The following is a 25,764-nucleotide window of genomic DNA, read 5'->3' on the forward strand; positions in this document are numbered from 1 at the left end:
AGTGTATTCATAATTTTGGGAGGTGCTGTGAGTTCTGCATAGGTACCAAACAAAAAATGTTGTTTTGGCTTCTGTTGAATAAAAATGCATTGTGCATACAGTTCAAGTTTCAGATGCTCCACACTCCTACAGAAAGTCTAAAATTATTAGAATACTCACCTTTATGCTATATATAAACAAAATGGTAGTGTGGAGAGAAGCACATGTCTCAGGCACTTTACCTTTAATTCATATTTTGAGAACAAGACAGGAAATGTTTGGCAAGTGGTTTCTCACATTCTTAAAAGTAATAGGGAAAGAATCTGCTTTTGAAAGAAAAAACAGCTTTCTTCCAAAAGGAAAACAGGGAAGATTTTCTGTGGAGATAAAGTGAAAGAGACTAATAAAGAACACTGAAAATGAGGTGAAAGTTTGAAGTGGGACTATTACTATAAATATCCCAAGGCAAAAGGATTTCAACCAATGACCCAGGGCAACAGATGTCTGAGTCATAGCTGAAGATTTCAAGTTTAAAAAAAAAATCCATAACAATCTCAGAGAAGTCTAAGCAGAACATATGGTTTCCTTCATCAATGAATGAAGGGAAGTTATATGGAGAGGTACTGAGAAAGTGTTCATCATGAGGAAAAATTCCCTTTAGGATAAAAAGGGAATTACATTTAAACTGCCTGACAGACTATTACCCAGGACCTGCCAATAAACCTGGCTTTAAAAACAATCATCCGTGAGTGAAAGAAAGAATCACAAAGCTCACATTTGATGCATTTTTACACTCATTTCACTAGTTAAGCTGTGATAAACAGCCAATTTCTCAGTGTCCTTTACAGTTGCTGGATAATTAACATAAAATGCTTTAAGAATCTTATGCAATGATGAACACACATATAATTCATGTTAAATATTTTACTTCTTACAATTTACAAAAGGAGTGACATACAAAACTGACAAGTTCCCCATACCAAATTAAATCTAAGCAGCTGGGATGATTAAAACTAAGCCCATTTTGTTAGTATCTTCAGAAAAAAGAATTGCTATAGGAACACTCAAAAGTGCCTAGTGTAACCTTGATATTGTAGTTTAACTGTCTCTCATTCAAAAACAAAGACTTTAAATAGTGAATAATTTTAATCACAGTTATACAAATAATTACAGCAATACTATTCAAAGAACACATTACAGTAACAATGAAAGAACAATAATTTCAATTATAGCTTTTTTCCATACTACTGTTTAAAGTTAAAAACTGTTAAAACATTGTCAAGCATATAAAAATTTAATCCACAAAAGTCAGCAGGTTCAGAGGTAAAACTTCTTTAACCCATACAGTTCTGTCAAGTTATCAGAGAGGACCAAAGAAACTAGATGATCCTGTGTGCCAAGTGTATCACAATATTAAATATTCAAAAACTTATGCCATTGTGCTAAACACGGAGGGAGAAAATGGATCTGACTGGTCTCGATACTATTTAACAAAGCTTTTTCTTTATGTTTAATAGAAAGACCCCCAGTAGTTCTGCCATAAGGGAATCAGGACAACAAGCAAAAGTACAGTAGTAACTATGGATAGCAGATCATAATTCATGCTCTTTATGAAAGAAAATCCTGCGGCCAGTGACCAAAATGCCTGCTGCAGTTTAGATATGGAAATAAACAACATCACATACTGCCTTCCATTACCACTTACATAATAAATGTAAGATTTTTATGGAACTGGAAACTGGTGCTAAGGTTGGTCTGAAACTACTTAAGAGATCTAGTATAAAACATAATATTAAAAATATAAGTTAAAGATGCAAAACTTCAGATTTATCCTTATATACTCTACTTTGTCCTCTTTTCTAATCCTGGTTGACAGTATCTCTCAAAACTTGAATGTTATACTTCTAAATTTGTGTCCCACAGCTCCATCTGTTCCCACCAGTGAGCCAGGGCAGAGGTCTGCAAGTAGTGCCATCACTAAAGGCAATGGCTATTAACCCAGTTTGGGGAATAGTTGAATTTTCTGTTTTTATTGGACCTCACATTAGAATTTCATTTCACATTTATTCTCCTATCCAACAAACATTTCCACCCAGTACAGCAGGTTCTTTTTTCCTCATGTGTAGGTCCATAAGTCAGGAAAAGACATCACCTCTGACCCAGAATGAACACCACTTCTTTATTCAGCTAGAATGCTCTGCAATAGTTGCAGAACAAGACACTTCCTGCATCCTCAACATTTTAGCTCACTCACATGAAAGGACGTGCTACTGCTGTGCAACCAGAATGGCTTTGTTGCTGCTACAAGGTAGATTTCCTCCACTATTCTGCACAACATTCAGATATTTATATACTCTCTTCCTGCATCAATAAGAAAAACAAAACATATAGATCTACTTTTTATCAAAAACATTTCCACAAACTGTAATAAAAAGAAAACCCTTTGAGCCATTATTGCATGATCTAGAAGTTCTGAAGATCAAACAAGGATGAAAAATTAGGACCGTTTACAAACTAAGCACATGCTTGAAAGTTTATTGCAAATTAAAAAGATTTAATTAAAAACTTAAATTTTTACATCTTGGAACCAAAGCACAGCATTTCCATCCTTCACAAGTGTGAACTTCATTTGTGCTTTGCAAATAAAAATAATTTGCTATTTCAATTTTCACCTCTCTTTTATAAATACATCCTCTCTCAGGAAACACTGATTAAAGTGAAATTGTCCATTTAAAACCAAATTACAAGAAATTACACCACATAGCAGTGCACTTTAATCAGCAAACAACGATGACAATATTCTTGCACAGAGATAATCTACAAAAGCAATAGAAATATAAGTCTGGCGATCAAGTAAGAACTTTGGGCAAAGTACAAACAATTTATAACCAAGCAGCACGAACATTAGTGGGCTTTGGTCTCTGTAACGCCCCACTAGATGCATCAGAAACTGGTCTCTCAGTCCTATGACTGACTGTACTGGATGCACTAGATGCTCTTGAAGCTCCTCCTGTTAGAGAGTATAAGGAGAACATATATTAACAAATGATCTTGTTATCTTGGATCAGGGGTCGGCAACCTTTCAGAAGTGGTGTGCCGAGTCTTCGTTTATTTACTCTAATTTAAGGTTTTGCGTGCCAGCAATACATTTTAACATTTGTAGAAGGTCTCTTTCTATAAGTCTATAATATATAACTAAACTATTGTTGTATGTAAAGTAAATAAGGTTTTAAAAATGTTTAAGAAGCTTCATTTAAAATTAAATTAAAATGCAGAGCCCCCCCGGACCGGTGGCCAGGACCTGGGCAGTGAGAGTGCCGCTGAAAATCAGCTCGCGGGCCGCCTTCAGCACTCGTGCCATAGGTTGCCTACCCGTCTTGGATGCTTGGATAAGGTAGGAGGCCCTATTGCTTCCTTTCCCCCCATACTATCCCAAAGAACTGTTGTCATGGTTGTTTAGGGTTTGTCATGGTTGTTTAGGGTTTGGGGGCCAATCCAGACCAATGAGGGGATGTGTCACTGCCTGGTCTGTAAACCTGGGTGCCTCAAAATGCTTTACTGCTATAGCTCCAAACCTGGGCTGCTCACAGTCAGCCTACTAGCACGCAGGTCACACCCTAAGCATCTGTGTGCTATACAGCCCTAGTTCAGCAGCTCTGACCCCAGCATCCTCTCTACAGCCCCACTCTGGTTTCCACCAGACTTGGTTACAACCAACAAGAATACGACCCCAATGTACTCCCAGTTCCAAATTTCCCCAAATTGCCCTTGCCTGGACAACTCAGAGAAATAAGGATTGTTGCTCTTGTAAAGAGACAAAACTACATCATATCTTATTAACGTAACTAGGGCCAAGTATACTCCTTCCTTTAAAACACAGCACTATGTTGGTTTATGGTAAAAATGAAATACATTTATTAACAAAATATACATAGGATTAAGTGAGTTCAAGTAAAAGGAATGAAGATAGAAAGAGTTACAAGTAAAACAAAACAAACACACTTCTAACAGTCTAAAACTTAATCTGGCAAGATACACGCTTTCTTCAAGATGGTTTCTCTCATCAGTCATTCTTTTTCCCACCCACGGCTCACTTTCCCTCAGTCAGAACTTTCCATAAGAGTACAAGGTGCTGGCTTCCCTTGTTGTCTTAGGTAAAAGATCTTTGCTGAAGCAGGTTGCTTACCTATATTCAGTTTCCAGAGACTTCAACTCCTTCACGGTTGAAGGACCCATCTTTCTCAGATCACAAGAGCTCTGTTCCCTTGTGTTTGTTTAGTGATGGATGCCAAAGATGGCTTCTATCTTTGCTTATATCTTTCAAAATTCAATGACTATTTCAAGAGGCAGGATAACCTCATACGATTCATCCCTTCCTGTGGGCTTCCCATTCCCTTGTATGATTTCAATGAAAATGGACCTTCCATTGTTTCTGATTCCACCAGGCTTAATTTACATAAGATAAGTAAATATAGCTGACATTTCCTCCTGTCTGGGCAGACTATACTGTTTAATATCAATGAATACCCATAATTCCTTACACAGTGTTAATACATACCTTTCACAATGCTATTTATCACACGTGTAATTAGTTTTCAAGAAAAGACCTTGCTCTATACACTTTTATAATACAGTAATATTGTATGCAATCAGTTAGTTCAATTGCTTATCACTTGAGATTCAGCCCCCTCTCTCTCTTCATAGCTCAGATAAAAGTTCCTCTTCCCTGCTGGGGGTGCAGCTATGCTGTCTCTTCCCCCACTTGTAAGCTTTGTTTATTTGGTATGCAAATGTGCCTCCATTGTGTTTGCCTGACAATCAATCTGGAATAGACATGCTGACCCCCAACCACCTGTGAGCTTTGATGGTTGTTTATTGCACATGTAAATTGCAATCCCACTGTCTCTGGTCAACCCTTCTTCATTTGTATTCAAGACCTGGGCAGACCTATTTACAATTCCCCTGAACTGCCTCATTTAAACACACTTTAATCATAAATCCAGCAGCGATGCCAACCCTCACCACTGGAAAATCATGTGTCAGACCCCCTCCCCAAAATCATGAGATTAAAAAATATCCTCATGATTTTTAAGCCAATGAAATATGGGTTCTCTTTATTTTCCTTTTGGTTTCTGAGCCTTTAACGTGCTCTCAGGTCACACATCTGGCTGACAGTAGGAGCCCCAACCACCCGGGTCTGAAAGCAGGAGCCTCTCCTTGCAGGAGTCCTGGGGTGGGCTGACAGTGGGAGCTCCGGCTGCCCGGGGAGCGGGCTGGCAGCAATTTCTAAGTAAAATTATTAAGGCTGATTCATGATCTTGAGCTAGAACTCTCAAATGTCAGGGTTTTTTTTTCTCTCCCCAGCTCTAGCTGACATCCCCCAAAAAAACAAAACAAAAAACACCCCTGACATTTGAGAGTTCTATTGCGAGATCATGAGTCAGGCTTAATTTTACTTAGAAATCACATCTCTTGCGATTAATTTGTGAGAGTTGGCATGTCTGATACCCCATCCCATACATACACCATAGAAAAGAATTAATGATCAGTAAGTTATTTGTTTTCAAATTATACTCCAACAAGCCATATTTTGTACAAAGATTATTACAAGCATGTGCAGGGTATGAATACAGGGGTTCTTAGTGTCACAAATGTCATTGCCATGTTTGCTGCAGACCCTCACAATAAATTAAAAACAAACCTAAAATGGTTTGAATAGTTTAAAAGTAGTCTGGACAAACCATTCAAGAATAGTGTAGAACCTCAGGAGTTACAAACACCTCAGGAATGGAGGTTGTTTGTAATTCTGAAATGTTCATAACTGAACAAAACGTTATGGTTGTTCTTTGAAAAGTTTATAACGGACCATTGACTTAATATAGATTTGAAACTCCACTATGCAGAAGAAAAATGCTGCTTTCCCTTTATTTTTTTAGAAGTTTATGTTTAACATAGCATTGTACTGTATTTGCCTTTTTTTTTTTTTCCTCTGCTGCTGCCTGATTGCATACTTCCAGTTCCAAATGAGGTCTGCGGTTGACTGGTCAGTTCATAACTCTGGTGTTCGTAACACTGAGGTTCTACTGTGTTGTAGATAATCTTGTTAATGCAGAATTGTTTAACAAGATGAATTCTTAGAAATTAGATATGGTAAAGAGTAATCATACAGATAATGCATAGTTCATTTATTTTTATATATGAAGAAAATGATTTATTGTTCTTAAAGAAAACTACTAAGATTCTTCCATTCTAACACAAGGGAGAAAAATGGCTCTGGGTGCAAAAATGAAGTATAATGCACACAAATGCCATACCAGGTCCACTTACTTGAAGAGCTAAGCTGGCTTAGAGCAGACTTTCCTCGTCTTGTGGATGGTGAAGAACTTAGATAACCCATATGACGCTGATAGTCCATGAGCTGTTCAGAACGCTTCATACCAACTGTTGGTTTCACTGCTTCCAGTCTCTTTAGAAGAGCCTTAATTTTAAAAAAGCCAGTTTTGGTTAAAGAAGCTATAAAGAAAATATTCACAAATTAATTTATATTTGTATAAATCACAACACCCCACAACTGAAGTGTGATCTACAACTCTACACTCAATAAAAGTTAATTACCAGTGAAGTGATTCAATCTTATTCCACCCATGGGTCCATTCTTTCCCCCTCGCTCTTTTTGTTACGCATGTATTAAACTCAACTTATTTAAGTCCCTAAATTGTGTTTTTCACTGCACACTATATACAAAATGTGTGTCTGTATAGCCATTTAACTGTACTTTGTGTTTCTCAAAAACAAAATTAAATAAACCTATCCCTACATGGGGAGAGGGTAAAAAGAGTGTGATTTTCAGACTAGTTTTCCAGTGAGTGGCATAAGCAAATCATGGAATAAACTGACATACCTAACAAGTGCAATAAATCTATGAACATACTAGAGTTTGCATATGGGAACCTGGAAATGTGCATTGAGAGAGCACAAGAGAGAAAAGACAAGTAGTTTTGGCTTAGATGTAGTATGTCATGTGTTTGCATCAAGTGCCAGTCTGTTCATCATCAAATGGAAATACCTAGGTAAGCAAAAGTTATTGGAAGATCTTTGGCTCGAAATAGCAACTGCTTAAAGCCAGTTGCAAAACGTGAAATGTTAGACTAGTCTCTAAATGTTAGATCCAACTTTGTACATATGATTTTATCACCATCTCCTACACAGCTGCATAATTTTTGACCTGTGACAGGAATTATAAAATTGATCATTCACTAATCCTGAAACTTTGAACTGTAAATTCTCAAAACATTTAATGAAACAGACTACACAGGCAGGCTAATATAATGAACTGATATTCTTCTGTTAAAAGACAAACGTATGAATTTACATTCCAATAACTGTATAAGGTTTTTGTACAATTTAAATACCAGGAACATCACAGTAACTTCAAGTATGACTTACATTTCATAATGACTGTTTATCTACCGGATATGCCCACATTACTCACGAAACATTAAGGGAAACATAGGTTTGTTTTTAACATTACATTTTTATGTGTCAAATGTATTTCAAGCTGTTATGCATGTGTTCAGACAGGGAGCAAAAAAGCTAACAATTTTAAAACATGCATCTTTCACAAGAAAGAAAGATGTTATTTTCCAAAAAAATTAAAATGAAGACAGATAAACATTATTGAAAATATTAACCCTTATTTATTGAGAGATCAGATACAGATTTTAAAGTGGTACTGGCAGGTTCTACCCTGCCATAAGGGACCCTCCTGTAAGAGATGAGAGGGTAGCCTTCATCTCTGTCCTTACTCTCTGCTGAGAATTTAATCAAGGGGCATTATCTGGGGTTTTACAATCTGGACAGCAGTCTTCTGCATATGAAAATGAACCCACCCAAACATTTGAAATGGCAGTCCTGACCTACTGAATCAATGAAGAACTAAGACTCCTTATATTTGATGACCAACAGTGTAAGCCTTCTAGCCCCTTACTAAACAGTTATTTCAAACAGTAATTTTAAGCTGAGTTTACTTTCAATTATTAATTTGAATATCTCCTGATTTTTAAAGTTAATATTTTCTTTAACACAATATCTTAAAATGTTCACTGAATAATGTTATTACTATTCTTACTTCTTCCCCACCCTTTAGTCTCTATGGCTCTGATCACACACCATTCAAGTCAATGGTTGTAGGATCAAGCGCTATAAAATAAGCTTTTGTTGGTATAAGAGATATTTCACTGAATAGGATTTGAGATAAAAACATGGGGCCTCTTCATCCCTCATATTTTAAAATACATCAACACCACTCCTTACTCTTAAGAACTTGTATTGCAGCTCTTGTATTAGCCAAGATGGACTTTAGAAACAAAGCTAAATCAATTAAAAAAAAAAAAAAAATTAGGTCAGTGCTCAGCAAATCAAGGCACCACGCTGTTTTCCCCTCATCTCTGAAAAACAATGTTAATGTAGTACATCTGTTACTGTCCCAGCCTGTGCTAGCCCAGGAAGCAAGAGATCTGAAAAGGTTATAAAATGGAATTTTTTTCTCCCCCATCACCATGTAAGATTAAGTAGATTTCAGATACTGGATTTAACATAACAGGAGAAGAAAACAAGTGAAAGTTTTGTTATCTTCCAGCATCACTGCACCTTCCTGTTCACAAAGCCTTACACTGATGAGTAAGACTCTTCCCTTTAGGAACAAGGTCTAGAGATTTCTGAAGAATTTCAAAGCACAAACTGTAAACAGTGGAAGCAAGCACTGGATCACTGACATTTGGAAAAACGAAACAAAACAGAAGCAGTATAAAAGATTGGTGCTGCTTAGTGGCTTAAAATGAATGGCGTTAATTCAACTTCCACCACAGTAAGTGAGCACTAAAACTAGTCTGGGCACTTTCTTTTTTCAAAAATTCAGTATATGTTCTTCTAAAGCCATTCCGGAGGGGGGAGGGAGAAGTCACAAGTAAAATTGAGTATCTAGCTCCATAAAGTTCAGTTTAGAGGAAAGGTTAACCTACTACTTTCTCTTGTCTTATGTTGCTCTTTGGATCTGTGTAGGCTTCAGTTTCACCATCCATTGAACTCCAAACAGCTGACTGTTGTGCCTCAACAGCTGTTCAAGTGTATTTATATTATGACGTCTCAAATTTCGTTCTTATTAGAACTACACTATTACTTTGCAGAGCAGAGAAAGAACAGAAGGTGCATTTGAGGACAGCTTCTTTTTGTTCCTCTGCGTAGACTAATTTCTAATTTTCTTCCATTGTTAAAGTGGCATTAATTGGCTCTATACTTGTCAGTTAGTTGTAAGTAACTGAACAGCTTCAGAGTTCTTTCATCTATGACAAAGACTTAACGGAACTTTGCTAATTATTTCTGTGAGTAGGAGCCACGTGCAGCTCAATGAAAGAAAGCTGAGAAGATAAACAGCAGCATGAGCGAAAAGGACACAGTTTGAATATCACAAGGAACCATTATTTACAGTATCTTCTCTAGCTTCAGTGAGTCTAGCCAGTCTATATTCATTGTTTTTATTACTGTAGCATCTAGAATCCCCCATCCTGGACCAAAGACCCCACTGTGCTAGATAGGCACTGTACATACACAGAACAAAAAGACAAAAGCCTACAATCTAAGTACATGCTATGATCACAGTTATCCTATTTCATGTCATACCTATTTGCATGGCACAAGCAATAGTGCTAATATCTGTGTAACAATCCAAGCAGCGCTGTAACTATGATATTTTAGCACCCAGGATGAACAAGCATATTTGTCCCCCCTCTACTTCCCTCCCCTTCATTTCTCTGCCCCATTTTTCTACCCTCACAGCTTTGCGCCCTGGGTGTCTGTCCCACCCTGGTTATGGCCCTGAATCCAAGAGCCTGATGTTCTCTCCTAGTGAGAGAAAAGTTACTACAGGAACTTCTCTATGTGGCAGGATTTCTAATGTTGGGAACTGCTGCCTGGATCTACACTTGACCTTGGGCTAGATCTGGACTCCTATCACAAGGTTGCCTTTAGACATAGGTTTTTATTACAGTACCAGATTAAAGGAAAACCTAAATATTTTATTTTAGAAAAACAACTATGAAGCACAAAGCCCTAGGAAGTATCTCCCTTTGCTCCAGCCTCTGAGATTCTGCCTGCAGCTCAGCTTCTGAGCTCCTGCTGTATTCCACATTCCAGGAGACTTTGTCCTACAGCAATTGCATTCGGTTGATCTTTTTCCTTCGGACAAATGGGCTAGTGAGTTAACAGAACACCCTCAGCATTGTTCCTGCTGCCCCTTAAATGTAATCACCAAGGCTAACACTAACAAACAGCCTTAAAAATCTATAGTCCTCAATTTGACATCTATTCCCTCTCCAGCCTACCCAAAATGCTGCTGCTAAAATCATCTCCCACTTCAACCCCATCACCTCAAGTCCTTTCACTAGTTTCCTATCTATTTCTTAGCAAAGGTCAAACTCTTCATCCCTACCTAAAGGGCTCTACACACCTCATCTCAGTTTCTAGCTTCTTGCACACCACATTTTGGTTGCTCCTCTCTAATAATCCTCATGACCTTGTGCCTTTTTCAGGATGCCCTCAGCAGCTGGGACTACCTCCTTCTTGTGCATCAAGCAATCCAACTTTCCTTCAGAAAACACTTCCTCAAAACTCAGTCTTCAGCTGGCTTTCCAACACTTTTCTGCTCTAGCACTATCTACTCACACTCTATCTACTAGAAAAAGTAAATAAAAAGTATCTTACCTACCTTGTCTCTCTCATAAAGCAGTGCAGCATTTACAAAAAAAGCCAGATTGTATAAAAACACTCTCTCAGCACCTGCTTCTCAAGGCCATCATCTCTCCTCACCTGCTCTACCTTCTAACCATCATAGACTATTGTCATCAAGTTATCTACAGTAGAACCTCAGCGTTATGAACACTCTGGGAATGGAGGGTGTTCGTAACTCTAAACAAAACGTTATGGGCTGTTCTTTCAAAAGTTCACAATTGAACATTGCATAGTAACATTTCAAAGCTGTATTAAGTCAGAAAAAAATGGTGTTTTTAATCATCTTAATTTAAATAAAACAAGCACAGAGAGAGTTACCTTATCTTGTCAAAAAAAATTTTAAACTTTCCCTTTACTTTTTCAGTAGTTTACATTTAACACAGTACTGTATAGTATTTGCTTTTTTTCCTTTTGTCTCTGCTGCCTGATTGTGTACTTCTGCTTCCAAATGACATGTGTGGGTGACTGGTCAGGTCATAACTCTGAAGTTTGTAATTCTGAGGGTCTACTGTACCTAATTTAGACTGTAAGCATCTCAAGACAGGGACTCTGAGTTATGTGTTTATAAAGTGCTATGCACATTAACTGTACTGTAAAAATAAGGATTCTTACATATCAACAATCAGCATCAGTGCAAGCTTCCCTGAACTGCTCTCCTCACCCAATATACTGTAACTGTTCTGGAAGGCATCACCTCCAAAGCTGAGAGGATGGCTCTGACTAGGCCCATTCAGTTTCCTCCAAGGGTTCCAAATGGGCAAACTGATGCAAATTGTGATGGCCATTTATCTACCAGGAACTGGGCTGAGTAAACCAGCTCATTTCATGCAGGTCACCTAACAAGTGCCAGATGGTCATGATTAGAAATCATGACCAAACAGAGACACATTTAAAGTAGTGAACTGTGTGTTTATCCCATTACTTTAGAGAACGTGAACTGATTCAGGGACTAGACAGTTAAGTATCTGTATGCTGGTGTTTTAAGGTCTCTGATTTATAGCAGGGGCTGGTAGCACTGCCTAGTAAGATTGCCCCACATTTCCCATTATAAGACCTTGTTCCAGTTGCACGTTGCCAGATTTTAACCATTCAGGCTGAAATTTCCCATGACAGGAGTTGGTCTCTGGCTGAATCTTTTTGGAAACTTGCAGCCAAAATGTCTCAGCCATTTCTGAGAATGAGGCTCAGGAAAATACATATTTTTCCAGTGTTAAAAAAATGGGACCACCTTTTCTTTGGAAACCTTTAGCAATCTCCTGCTTTGGAGCAGGGATTTGAAATTTGGCAGGTGGTGGCCTTTGTGTCAGGGACAGACCTTGTGCTGTCCCTAAAAAAATCCACCAACATTTGGCCAAGTTATAAACTTTTTTTTGGGGGGGGGGGGGAGAAAAATCACAGTTTGAACATACTCAGAGACATGTTAGAGCTTAACAGCTAAAATCTGAAGATTTCATCTTCTGAGGATGCTCAAGCTTCTCACAGCTCCTAATGCTGACCAGACTGCAGCTGCACTATCCTCAGAGAGCCTGAAGATGCTCCCGTCAATCAAGGGCTACAGGGACTCAGGACTTTTCTGTAATTGCTGCTCGAGGCCAGGGATGGGCCAGGCAGAAGAACCTAGAGCAGGGAGCCTCTCGGTCCTGTGCACTCAGTGACCGCTGCCCCTCAGGCAACATGCAGGGAGAAGGCATCTGATTCAAATGCAGAGAGCCAGGAGCCAGATCTAGGCTATTGCAGGACAGCAGATTGGGACAACGCAGCTGTGTGGCAGAGTCTGGGACTTGCTAGGCAAGGAGACTAGTTCTAGGTACTGTGGTGGGAAATGGTAGAATCAGGAAACCAGCGAGTGGAGGGAAAACAGATCAGATGAAGAGCCATGGGGGAGACTGGGACTGGCAGGGCAAGATGCCTGAGGGGTGGAGGAGGGAAAGTTGGGCAAGGAGACTGGGAGCAGGAACAGAGGTGAAACCTGCTCTAGGAGTGGGGGAATCTGGAGGAGTCAGATTAAGACAAAGGAGGCAAGGAGACTGATTGGGTTGAGAAGCCTGAAGACTGGGATGAACTAGGTGCAGAGAATGGGACTGGACTGAGGAGCAAGTGGTATAGTAGAGACAGGACTGGGACAAGGAAGAAGGGATGTGTGTCAAGCTTGGTGGGGAAATGGGTAGAAAGTCTGTGCCCACTAGAGAACACTCCCTTACAGAGCCTGGAATGGAACCAAACATTCCTGATTCATCATTCCTCTGCTGTCAGCAAATACCTGCGAAATCCACTGGTAAAGAAGTGTCCCATCCCCCTCTGGTGCTGGTCCATATGAGTCTATGAGGTGAACCTAAAGGTTCCAACCCTGCTGATGACCCATGTCAATATCAATATGATGCCACATGATGGAATCGGGGGGGGGAGGGGGCAGATGTCTGCTTTTAAAGCCTAGGAAATTATATACAAAAAGCTATGTTAAAAGGGACATTATGAAGGTTACGAAGTCAAACACTCAAAAGTTAGGATGTGCCAGAATTAAGGTTGCCTGTGCAACCTTTATTTGGCTCCCATGTGCATATGCATTATGATACAGTCTTTAATTGCATGATCATATACTATTTTTCCCCCACCTGCTCTAGGGATGAATCAGGGTTGAGTACTGAAGAAGACTGTCTGTGGGACCCCCGCAGAAGTTGGAAAATGTGTAGTGAATGAGGCAGGAGATTGCAGGGAGAGAGGGAATGGTCCCACGGTTAAGGCAGTTGAATGTGACCTGTAGAACTGGATTCTACCCCTGCCTCTGCCACACAGTGATGCTAGGCAAATCACTTAAACCAAACTTTTCACAAGTGATCACTAGCTGTGTGTTCGTCATTTTCTGGGTGTCTGACTTGAGACCTGGGGTCTGATTTGCTTAAGTGCTGAGCACTTACAGCTGCAACTGAAGTCAATGAGAGCAGTGCTGTGAATATCTGAAATGCTATATAATGCTAAACACTCTAAAAAATCTGGTCCTAGGTATCTCAAATTGAGCACCCAAAATTAGTGGATACTTTAGACCTTAATCTCTTTATGATTCAGTTTGCCATTTGTAAAATGGAATAATAAACCCCCTCGACTCCAGCATGTGTTCTGAAAATAAATTCATTAATGCTTGTGAAGCATTCAGATGCGAGAGTGATGAGTACCATAGAAAAGCCTATGAGGAAATTAATAATTTGGTCTTCAGAGCAGGGTTTGAAAAATGTGCAGTAAGCACATGGGGCCAAACACCCCGAACAATGAGGAGAAAAAAAATATTGAAAAGTTGCTCATTAAGTGAGCACCATCCATTCTGTGCACTGATTGAGCTAAAGGTCCTGTACAAAAAGAAACCAAAACCAATATCTCATAATGCATACATATAAGGAGGCTGCATTAAGGTTGCACAGGCAACCTTGATTCTGGCATTTCCTAGTTTTTGATGCTTGACTTTGGAACCTTAAAAATGTTCCTTTAACATAGTTTATGCAGACTAGTAGTTTGCATAGTAAAATAAACTTCCAGCACATAAGGTACTTTAGGATACATTCCAGCCTATAAGCTTTAGCATGTTGACAATTGTGTACTATGATTATATTCACACCACATCTGGTTTAATCTGTGTCAATACAGACTGAGATATATACCTTCAGAATTTAAAAACAAAAAAAACAAAAAAACAAAAACATAGCAGCAACATTTGTTCCTCATTCCATTAGGAAAAAATAGGTTGGCAGAAAAAAGAATATGCCAGACTTATTTTAGAAGGATAAAACATTTTGTGACTCAATAGTATCCTCTACTGGTCAGTTACCTTTTGTTCTTGCTATTCAGATAACAGCCTATAACCTAAACAAAATGATCAAACTTTCCTGCTTACAAAAACAAAAATTAAAAGAAATAGCCAATGGGAAAAGTTTGACATCTATGAAGAATCAAATTGGAAAGAGGTAGTCATAAAAATGTCCACAGTAAGAAAGATCGGAGGGCTGTATTAGTGACTGTGATGAAGTGGGACTGTTCTTAATGTTTCCTCTGACTACTGTGTGGGTGCCTCAGTTTCCTCTGTGCATTTCTTAAGTCTCTAGTGGGTGAGAGTGTTGCAGAGCAAAGGGTCAGTGCACATAAATGGCCGACACTATCTCCTGGCAACTAACGCCGGGGCCCTTCCCCCCAGCAAGGAGATAGCTAAAGATGTTGGAGAACAAAGATAAGGTGACCTCCTGACCCAGGAAAGGAACAAAGCCCAGAGGAGTGGGGGCTGGAAGGTGCTAGCTGAGGACGAGGAGTGAGTGCAGACGTGGGTGTCTGGCTCACTGCCCCCCAGGATGGACCCAGTTACAGGGAATTTTTTTTTTCGCCAGACAAAAGATTTTATTACATACATACACACATAGTACAAGTTTTAAACAAACAATTTAATACTATACACAGCAATGATTGTGAAGCTTGCTTGAGGTGGTGAAGTCAGAGGGTGGACTATTTCCCAGGGAATGCCTTACTGCTAAATGATGAACTAGCACTCGGCTGAGCCCTCAAGGGTTAACACATTGTTGTTAATGTAGCCTCACACTCTACAAGGCAGCATGAATGGAGGGAGGGGAGACAGCATGGCAAAGAGAGACAGAGGCACGCACTGTGTGTGAAAGAGAGGCACATTGCCCCTTTAAGTATGCTGACTCCACTCTAAGTACATTGCTTTTTTAAGTAAATCAGCAAGTTGAGACAGGAGCTGCTGCCAGCAAGCTCCCTCCGTCCTGAGCCCTGTTGTGTCCCCCACTTTCCCCCTGCTCTATGGAGATGGGATACAGGAGCAGGGGGGAGGAAGACATCCTGAAATTAACCCTCCCCCTCCTCCTCCCCGTGCACAGCAAGCAGGAGGCTCCCGGGAGCAGCTCTAAGGAAGAGGGCAGGAGCAGCACACGGCAGTGGGGGGAGGGACTGCTGAACTGCCCGGCAATTGATAGCCTGCTGGACGGCTGCCACACAAGAAACTTAGGGGAGCGGGGAGCTGATTAGGGGGCTGCCGGTCCACCCTGGTTTCAAGCCCCCACCAGCTAGCTCCAATGGGCTGCTCTTTCTGCAAGCAGTGGACAAAGCGGGCGGCTGCCAAACAACATTATAAGAGAGCATTGCGCAACTTTAAACAAGCATGTTCTCTAATTGATCAGCAACGTAAAAATGTTAACCAGGACAACTAAGTGAGGAGTTACTGTATATAGGTTCAACATAATGGGACAAGCCGAGAGCTACAAATATTGAAAGTGATGGCAGGTTATACACAAAGTTATTTCTGATTCAGTTTATGTCATACAATTTATTCTTTGTATGTTGTCTGTGTAGATATGGTTTCCCCTCCTCTTAAAACCAGGCATGCAGACAGGGCCGGCTCCAGAGCCCAGCGGGGCAAGCACCCGCCTGGGGCGGCCCTTTCCCGGGGGGGGGGGGAGGGGCGGCAGGCTGGGCCGGCGGACCTGCCGCAGTCATGCCTGCGGGAGGTCCACCGGAGCCCCGGGAGCAGCGGACCTGCCGCAGGCATGACTGCGGAGGGGACGCTCGGCCGGCGGCTCCAGTGGACCTCCCGCAGGCATGCCTGCGGCAGCTCAACCGAAGCCGCCGGACCAGTGAACCGCCCGCAGCTGCGGGAGGTCCAGCCGAGCCGCGCGACCAGCGGACCCTCCGCAGTCATGCCCGTGGGAGGTCCGCTGCTCCCGCGGCTCGGGGGCGCCTCCCGCGCATGACTTCTTGGGGCGGCCAAATTTGTAGAGCCGCCCCTGCATGCAGAAAAACTAATATGTGCGGAGTTAGTTTAGTCTACTGAATATGCCACCCAGAATGGAGGGTACATTAACTAGATTTAAACAGAAGCTGTTTCCCTCAAGTGGAACATTTCTACAGGAAAGAAAAGCCATATCGTTTTAAGATGATATATTTTTCTTACAAATATATGTACATACTGTGTGTTCAGATACTATAGAGATTGAGGCATACAAGTACCTAGGATATTAAAGCTGTTTCCGTTTGACTGTTATCAGCACAAGCTAGGCTCCAGGCAGCCAAGAACCTGCTGCTCTGTACCTTCACATACATGCTCCTACACTCCCTTGTCCAGTGATAAAGTATATAGTCAGGGAAGTCCCTTGTGCCTAACTGCATAAGGCTGTCAGTTATTTCAAAAAACATTAATTCTGGCCTTAATATAATAAAGTTTAAAAAACTAAAGAGACACTTCAAGTGCTGTCTTATCAGCTTGGCAACCATTCAATAGTGGCCCATCTGCTACCAAGCAGCCTTTCCCTCTATACTGATCCAAAACAATACTTTTTAAAAAAAACTTACCAGATTCTCTCTTTCAATCCTTTGCTGCTCCTTTTGCCTGTTGAGAGCACTATGGTACAACTTAGGTGGCAGGCCAGCAGGTTTCTTCAGAGTGGCACTTTTGCTCCTTGGCTTTGCAGATTGTCTGGACAATTCTTTTAATAGCCTTTGGTTTTCCCGATCAATTTGTCTTACTTCCTCATTTGTGAAAGAGTAATTTTTCCTTGACCCCGGAGCAGGCTGATCAATGACGAGTTGTTGCTGTTCCTTTTTCTCCAAATGTAGAAAAGCTTTAAAAACATAAAAGCAAAAACAAACAGATGAAAGACACCACATACATATAATTTTATATTACTATGATTTATTGATAGAGCTAGAAAAATAAGTCAGAATTTTTGAACACGTGGGCCTGCAGTTCAGCATTTAGACACCTAAATAAGTGGCCTTATTTCCATTACTGTCAAGCACCATCAACATATTTTAATTGGAGCTGCCTGGTACCTCAGCAAATCATGCCACTTGTTTAGTTAGAAAATGTTAGCCATCATGTTTTCACCCCCTCTGTTTTAAACTGAAGAAGAGTCACACTTAGGACCTGTGCCTGAAAGTTGTTAAGCACCTGTGACTCCTACTGACATGGGGCTGAGGCATGCTGAGTACTTACCTCTCAGGTTCAGGCGTTAAAACATTACCTCAATATTCAAAAGAGCCAGCAGTATGCAAATACATGCAGTATATGCTGTAGAGACTTTAACAAGGTAGAGCAAAGAGCAAAGTAGACTCTGTTATGGACACAAATCAGCAGTGTGCAAAGCTTTTTCCGTTTGACTGCTATCAGCACAAGTTAGGCTCCAGGCAGCCAAGAACCTGCTGCTCTGTACCTTCACATACATGCTCCTACACTCCCTTGTCCAGTGATAAAGTATATAGTCAGGGAAGACTTTAGCTAGAGGAACAACTATCTTCACTATAGTTATTGTGGCACCAACAATCATCACAGATGTCACAGTAATCACATATATGCATGTGTGTCTACTGTTAATAGCATACTACCATAGCACTGAACACAGGTGATTGGTGGCACAGCAGTGCAGTATCATTTGTGATACTAACAATAAGCCTCACAGAATTTTCTAGCAGGTGTAATACAGTTTCAGGAAGGCGAGGGCTAGAAACTGCCCCATGGCACCACTGATTAAGCTAAAATGAAGTTTTAGTTGTTGACAGAGTGTTTGCTCCCAACATGTACAAAGTTCTGTAAAATCTCAGTCCCAAATGTGCAATTGGGCTAGAATCACATTTTGGATACAGGAGCAGTTGCCTTTGTGAGGAATACAGGAACTAGAGAACACAGCACTGAAACAAGGAGACAAAATGTATTTCCGAAGATTACTATGAATTTGGAACAGGACTCCCAAACAGAAGAGTTTTACAAAGGTTCCTTGTTGGAGAGAGAGAAATAAGTAAATAAATGTATGGCCACTTTAAAACAAATAATGGAGAAGAGAGATGAACCTGGCCTGGAAGTATTTAAATAGTCAATAAATAAAGAATTATGGCAGCATAGAGCAAAAGTGAAGCTTGAAAACACAGACAATTTACACCTCAGAGTACTTCAATATGCCAAGGCAGATTTGGCATTTTTAAAATAGGCAATTTCTTGGATGGGAAATATTTGGTTCCAGGTGAAAAGGTAATTAACATTAAAGGCCAAGCCTCTCAAAAGTGATTATTGGATGTCTGGTTCTTGGTGCCATTCCACACAGTTTCAAAGAGCATGATTTTCAGCAAATACTGAGTACCACCTTTGTAAAAAAAAAAATCAGGCTCCTTTAAGGTATTTCAAGTTAGGTTCTCAAAAACTAACGCACTCAAAATCCTTAGTCACTTTTGGAAAACTTGGCATAAGTGTTAACACTCGCAATGAGCCAGAAAAGCGTTCATTCAAATCCAAACAGTTCCCATAGGAACAACTGACCTTGACCAAGCCAGAAGAACCTCCGATAAATGTAAGAACTGAACTTTGGCAACACTAACTGCAAGACAGGTCACATCAGGAAAGACAGTTTAGTCAACTTATCAAGATGGTATGCAAATGACCATGTAATATATACTACAATGCAAAACTAGAGAAGACCAAGTGTGCACATAACACATTAATAAGCTTTGAAAAACATCTTTGCAACTTAGTATTTCATTTATAAATAGAACAAAAGTACAATCATTTACTAAAGTCATTCAAAGAAACAGATCTGGGATGTGACTCATCCAGACAAACCTACAGAAGACAAAAAGGAACAAACTAAGAATACCTAGGCTACATGATTCATGTGGAAAAATAAAGTGGCAGTGCTCTTCCTTAACACAACGATATCAAATATATCCCTGTAGGAACATGCAGCGCAAAGGCTGCAGAACATGAAGGTACTTGGAAAATAGTTTGTAAAGGAGATTTGTTACATATCATGCATGACAAACATACACAATTGCTAACTTTATTACTCCAAAGCTGTTGAAGACAAATGATTTCACCTACTGCTCCTTATCCCCTACAGCCATACTTCTTATGATTTCATAAGGTAGGCAAGGTCAGCACTTGGATGGGATCCAAGAAGGAAAACCAGGTTACTGTGAGAAAAAAGTTTTCAACTGATTCCCAGAAGAGACCATTCAGCCCCTGAATACTTCTTACTGAAGATCCCACACACTTCTCACACAGGAAGGAAGTGTTGTTATTGGTCTACTGCTCAAATTCCACTTTGGTATTTTCAATTCCATCTCTTACCACACTGCTCCAATCATCCTTGCTCAGAGATGAGTGATTACACCTCTAGAGTTGCTGGATAAGGGACGCCTCACTGCTGCTGCTGCTTTCTCTGTGTTGTCTCTCACCACCACACTGTATTCAGCCATGTTGCAGACTCCAGGTTCTGAGGCTCCACTGTCCAGCCCAACTATTAGCAATTTTAGCCAACAGTTATTTTCACTGGGTAAGAGGGGAACTATGCCACAGCCGATTCCTTTGCATCATTTCTCATTGCAACCCCGCTCGTCTCTGATCAGCCCATGATGCTAGCCCAGTGGTCCCCAATCTTTTTGTGTCCAGTAGCACATTCATGTTGCCAGAAGAGTGTAGCGGGCGCCAACAATTTTTCAAGGCTTATTTTGTATTTGTACATTAAATAATATGAAAAACATATTTAATATTACATACTATATGAATCCATAAGATAAAAAGGGTAATTTTACATGTAAAAGGTATTAATTAAATTATTTGGCAATTACTCTTTCACCTTACCATGTGAATTTGCTCTTTTTTATCTACCTGTAAGAAAAATTAAGGAGGTTTTACAAAATAAATATCAAACAGTTTTCATCTTATGTATTTTTAAAAACATTGTATTTTTTTTAAAACATAAAAATGTATTTTTTAAAAACATTGTTGAACTGCTGGTCCAAATATATTTATTATTCTCACTTTAACATAGAATGAAGCCTGCAGCCCTCCGTCCCCAGCAGGCACGGGGCCGCGGTTTCTCTCCGGCTTAAGCCGCGGCCCCGCACCTGCCAGGGACAGAGAACACTGGCGCACGCAGCCCCAGAGAAGCCGCGGCCCCGCACCTGCCAGGGACAGAGAACACTGGCGCTCACAGCCTGCAGCCCTGGAGTACTCTGTCCCCAGCAGACGCAGGGCCCCGGCTTCTCTCCCCTGCTGGGCACTAAGCGGGCCCCGCGCCTGCCAGGGACAGAGAACGCCAGCGCCCGCAGTATGAATTCTCTGTCCCCGTCAGACGCGGGGCCACGGCTTCTCTTCCCTGCTGGGCACTAGGTGGGCACACATAAATGCCCCTGCGGGCGCCATGGTGCCCACGGGCATCGCGTTGGGGACCACTGTGCTAGCCTCTATCACTCACTTGTTAAATTTTCAAAACAAATATCCTTGTGCTTTCTCTCACGCTGCCCCTCCTGCTTGGGAGGGGCTCCCTAAAAGTATCTGCAAAGCTACCTCATTATCAATCTTTATAAAACTCTTCTCAAAACTCTCCTTTGCTGCAATGCCTATAACAAAACCTGAGAACAGTTAGGCTCTTGGTGCGCTGAGACCACGACCTATCACGCCGACCAATACTGTTTCCTTGTACTCCCCTGTCTGTCTGTATCATTGTTTCCTTGTACTCCCCCACTTCTGTCTGTATCCATCTGTTGTCTCTTGTCTTATGTTTAGATTGTATGCTCTTTGAGGCAAGGACCATCTTTTTTTGCTCTGTTGTACACCACCTAGCACAGTGTGATCCTGGCCCATGACTAGAGCTCCTATTATGATAAAACAAGTTATACCATAATTAAACACAGGACTCTTCACTTCATGTCCTAACTGGTATAGCAGAACACAGTAATGCTACATAACATTTGTCACAATTCACCCCAAAGATGGCTGTACTCTAACGGAGAGTAAAGCAATTCCTACATATATAGTTAATAAACTTCATCAAGCTCTTTGAGATCAATATGCATAAGTCTCATTACTTCAGTAAAGAGATCTGTGAAGGCAGAAGATAAGTGCTCTGATAAATCCTTAAAAGCATAAGGAATATAGTGGTGAAAAAAAGTAATGAAGGTATGAGGTGGCGCAAATACCAGTCTTGGTCCTCTTAGTACTGGTCTGCAAATGCTTTCAGGATTGCCTTAGGGGATCCAAAAAGCCTCTCGACCAACAGTTTACATGGAAGTGGTATGCAGGAGCTGCATCACTCTGTATTTATTTCAGAAGTCCTATGGAGGCAATAGTGTGCAACTTCTACAGCACAGAGCTGGACTGGCATCTTGCTAGGAACCCTGGGGCAACTAATACATATTTACATAAATGTACATGCATTGTACCAGTTTGATATCCTCCGATGGATTTATTCATCTATGTTTCATTTACCGGTTCATTTTACAAACTATAAACCCGTTTTTCTTCCTTTTCAGTTTTATTCTCTTTTCTCTTTCTGTCATTTTCTTTTTTGTGCCTTTTTCCCCTCCTCTTCTCTCCCTGCTTCTTCAGCTTCCAGTCACTCCCTGCCTCTTTTCTTCCATTCCTTCCACTGTATCCTCCTTTCATCCTTCTCCATTTACATCATCAATGCCTTGGCCACCATCACTACCTCACCATTAACATGAGCTATTCCACTTGCAACCTGAAGAGAAGCTCTGCTCCACTCCCCCAGGCTATTGGATCTAGGTGGTCTCACTATTATTACTGCTGTAATATGGAGCTCAATTCTGTTACCAGCCTGTTGATGACTCTTAAGGATAATAGGTGGCTGACAGTAGTATAGCAGGTGCACAAACACTGGAAAGGAACAGCTAGTGACCCAGAAAGGGGAAAAGCTGTGGAATCTCACTAGGGAAAAGTTCTGCTATGAAGTGCTCAGTGTTGCCTCTTAATGGCAGACTTTTGGGCTGCCAAAAACAAACCAACCATTTTCCACACCTTGACATGTTGAGCCGCACAAGGTCCATGAGTTTTGCACTAGGATTCAGAGCTGGTAGTGTCTGTGCTGCAATCAGACAAGATTTCCTCAAGGAAATCCCCTGTCTTAAAATCTTTCGCTACTCAGCCATCCTTTTTTCTGTGGAGGATATCATCACAAACTCATGGCTCTTAGTTGTCTATGACCAGTGTACATTTCTTCCCAGTATGGCTTATGGTGTGCCCTGCACAAAGAAACACAACTGGGTTAGAAATTTCAAAGTTAGTTCTCCCATTCATAGTTGCTAAAGAACAGCTTGAGTCACTGTCAGATTGAATGCACAATCTACTTAATTTATTGAGTAATAAAATAACTTCAGAGCTCTTTCCTAATGTAAATTTTGGAACCCACTAATACCATGATAAATGGCACTTACGCATCTCAACCCTTCATTGATTGAAGCCTCTACACAGAGAGCATCTTCTAACTGAGAGTGCCTTAGTTTCTTGAAATGGGTAAATAATCCCAGTCTTGTTCTATTATACAGTCCCTATGGAGCACAGTAAAGATTAAATATTTAGTCAAGGAAAAAATACATACATGTTTCCTCATGAGAGCAAAACATTAGCAACCTTAGCACTACAAATTAAATGGTTGTCCCTACCCAACCAGAAAATACAGCATAATCTCACTAAAAAACAAACAAAAAATACACACCTTACTAAACTACACTGAAAATCAATATGGGGAGGACCTATCTAGTGAAGTACAGGAGGAGGGTTGATAAAGGTGACACAATGTTCCCATGGGTCAACTGGGGTTAGAAGCAACATATCACACTTCCTTTCCCCTCTCCTGGTACCCTGTTCTGCTCTGCACACACTCCCTGAAGGTCTGGTACAGGCCAGGCAGGATACTGTGCTAGATAGACTCTTGGTCTTACCCTGGATGGCAGTTCTTATGACTGTGTTTATTCAACCAGCTGTATAACTGGTTGAATACATTTATCTGAATATTTAATAAGATATTTGCAGTTAACTTGAAATCTCATCTGGTTAAATGTTATTACAAGTTTGTGATATGCCCCGCTCACTACTCTTTTCCGTAACTTCATTCTTTGGATGATTAGAATGACTATCCACTATTTTATACTATACAGACCTGTGCAGTAAAGTCTGATATAGGGCTCAGATCCTTCACACCAATCAAATGGGTGAACCCCTACTTCAAATGGCATTTTGCAAAGGCATAAGGGTTCAGCTGAACTAACTCCATTGCAAGATCAGGGCCTAGGTTATGACCAGAGAAATGTCCTCTGTTATATGACTACCAATAGGCAGAAACATGAAAACCAAGGCTTTGTTCCTTGGGGGTGGAGAGGAAAGAGAAAATATGAAGGGGGGCGGGAAGAAACATTATGGGGCAGATGACGGACTGGCAAGGAGAAACCTGTGGTTGTCAAGGGAGATTCTGACAGAAAAACAAAGGGGTGTTGATTATTATAGGTTTTTTATGGTGCTCATAAAACATTAATTTAATTAACCTTACAATAGTTCTGTGGGGTACTGAACAAAAAAAAACACAAATTAAATTATCTGATCAAGGTCATACAGAAAGTCTGTAGCAGACTCAAATATAGAAACCAGATCTCCTGAATCCCAGTACAGTGCCTTAACCACAAGAATACCCTGCTCTCCATGGGAAGGAGCTGAATGGAAAGGGTGCAAGAAAAGGGAATGGTGAAAAATAAATTACTAATGGTAGAGTGAAAGTGAAAAGGGGATTTAAGGGAAAGGATTTAATTTAAAGACAACACTGTGAAGGTTCATTGAGAGGCTGACATGAATGAGATCATTTTCTCCATAACATGATCCACAGGAAGATTTTTTGATAGGCCTGTTACTGATTAACAAAAAGTGAGCCTATCAAAAAGACATCTAGGTACCACAAGTGGCCAGTCAGCATGGCCTCAAAATGTCAGACTCTCTTCCAATCCCCTGCCAATTAACCAAAAGTTAGGTTAAACAAATTTGCCTTGCATCATGCCCCAAAGGTCATCAAATTTTGGCTTTGATGGACTGTAAACAGGCGTTCCAGAGATAGTATTCCTTTTCATTCACTTCCCTCTCTGAAGTTCACCTCTAGAAACTGACAGGGCTTATCCACAAACAGAAATTGTGCCAGTTTAACTACAGGTGCAATGTTGCATTGATTTAGTTAAATCACTGCAACTTTATTTGAAGATCAGGCTTTACAAAATAATACTAGTGCTCAGACATGAGAAACAGAGCTCCTTAGAGACAAGCCTACTCACCTGATTTCTTAATCTGAATAACTAATGATTGCTTTGAGACCTTTTCTAGACTGAAATGTATTTGTGTAAGATGTGTAAAGGTTAAGGTGGTCTGAAAAGATTTTTCAATTTCTGAAATTTTGATATACCCAGCTTAGTTTCTGATTAACAAATAGCATTATTGCATATATAGAGTCATGCAGAGTACATTTCTAATTTCCTCTTACAGGTGAAACACTGAAAGAGATGTTTTGGTAATAAGTGCCTTCAATGGTTTCCATGAAGAGAAGGCTGACTTTTAAACCTATAAGCACAGATAATGATCACAATAAACAATTCAGCAACTCTTAAACATTTAGATGATCTAGCAGAATAAAAATCCAACCTCTTAAATAAAATATAGGAAATAATTATTGAGTCTAGCGAGTTAGAGTAGGGTGGTAGGGTTGGATTTAGCTGTCTTACGTGATTTAAATTGCCGCCTCAGCACAAGAAAGTATCTCTCCAGTCCAAGTAGGGGATTACGTTGCATCAATGCTTGTACCAACACTTGTACCTCAGGACTTGCCAGGTATTCTATTTTACTCTGTTCCATTGTCATATGTATAATATAAATTAAAGGATATACAAAGATTAAATACATATCCTTCATAAACATTTGATCCTATCAGTCTAAATCCATACTTCTTGTAATAAATCAAACAAAAATATTTTCTAGACAATTGATTTTATATGGATTGTATCAATGAAAAAAAGGAAATGTGTTCAAATGATAAACCTTGCATGATTAAACACCTTCAGAAACAAAGTTGATGTTTATTCATTTATCTTACAAGGAAGACAATAAAAACCCTTCAGACATCAGAAAATATGCATCTTTCCATAGATTTTTAGGGAAGTCTACATTTCCTTCTTTTAAAATTTAAGAAG

At 40.3% G+C, this 25,764-nt stretch overlaps 1 protein-coding gene across 3 annotated transcripts in view; it reads right to left on the reverse strand.

Moving 5' to 3' along the window:
- Window positions 1-892: 892 nt before the first annotated feature.
- CFAP97 (cilia and flagella associated protein 97) overlaps window positions 893-25,764 on the reverse strand; it is a 53,937-nt gene continuing 29,065 nt past the window's right edge. For all 3 annotated transcript variants that reach the window (XM_045017318.1, XM_045017319.1, XM_045017320.1), the window contains exons 4-6: window positions 17,107-17,375; window positions 6,307-6,457; window positions 893-2,989 (exon numbers count right to left, since the gene is read on the reverse strand). In XM_045017318.1, coding sequence (XP_044873253.1) covers window positions 2,862-2,989; window positions 6,307-6,457; window positions 17,107-17,375 — 548 coding nt within the window. In that variant the 3' untranslated portion in view covers window positions 893-2,861. The remainder of the gene's footprint in view (window positions 2,990-6,306; window positions 6,458-17,106; window positions 17,376-25,764) is intronic.

The sequence above is a fragment of the Mauremys mutica genome, chromosome 5 (genome assembly GCF_020497125.1).
Source record: "Mauremys mutica isolate MM-2020 ecotype Southern chromosome 5, ASM2049712v1, whole genome shotgun sequence".
In the NCBI taxonomy this organism is placed as follows: Eukaryota; Metazoa; Chordata; order Testudines; family Geoemydidae; genus Mauremys; species Mauremys mutica.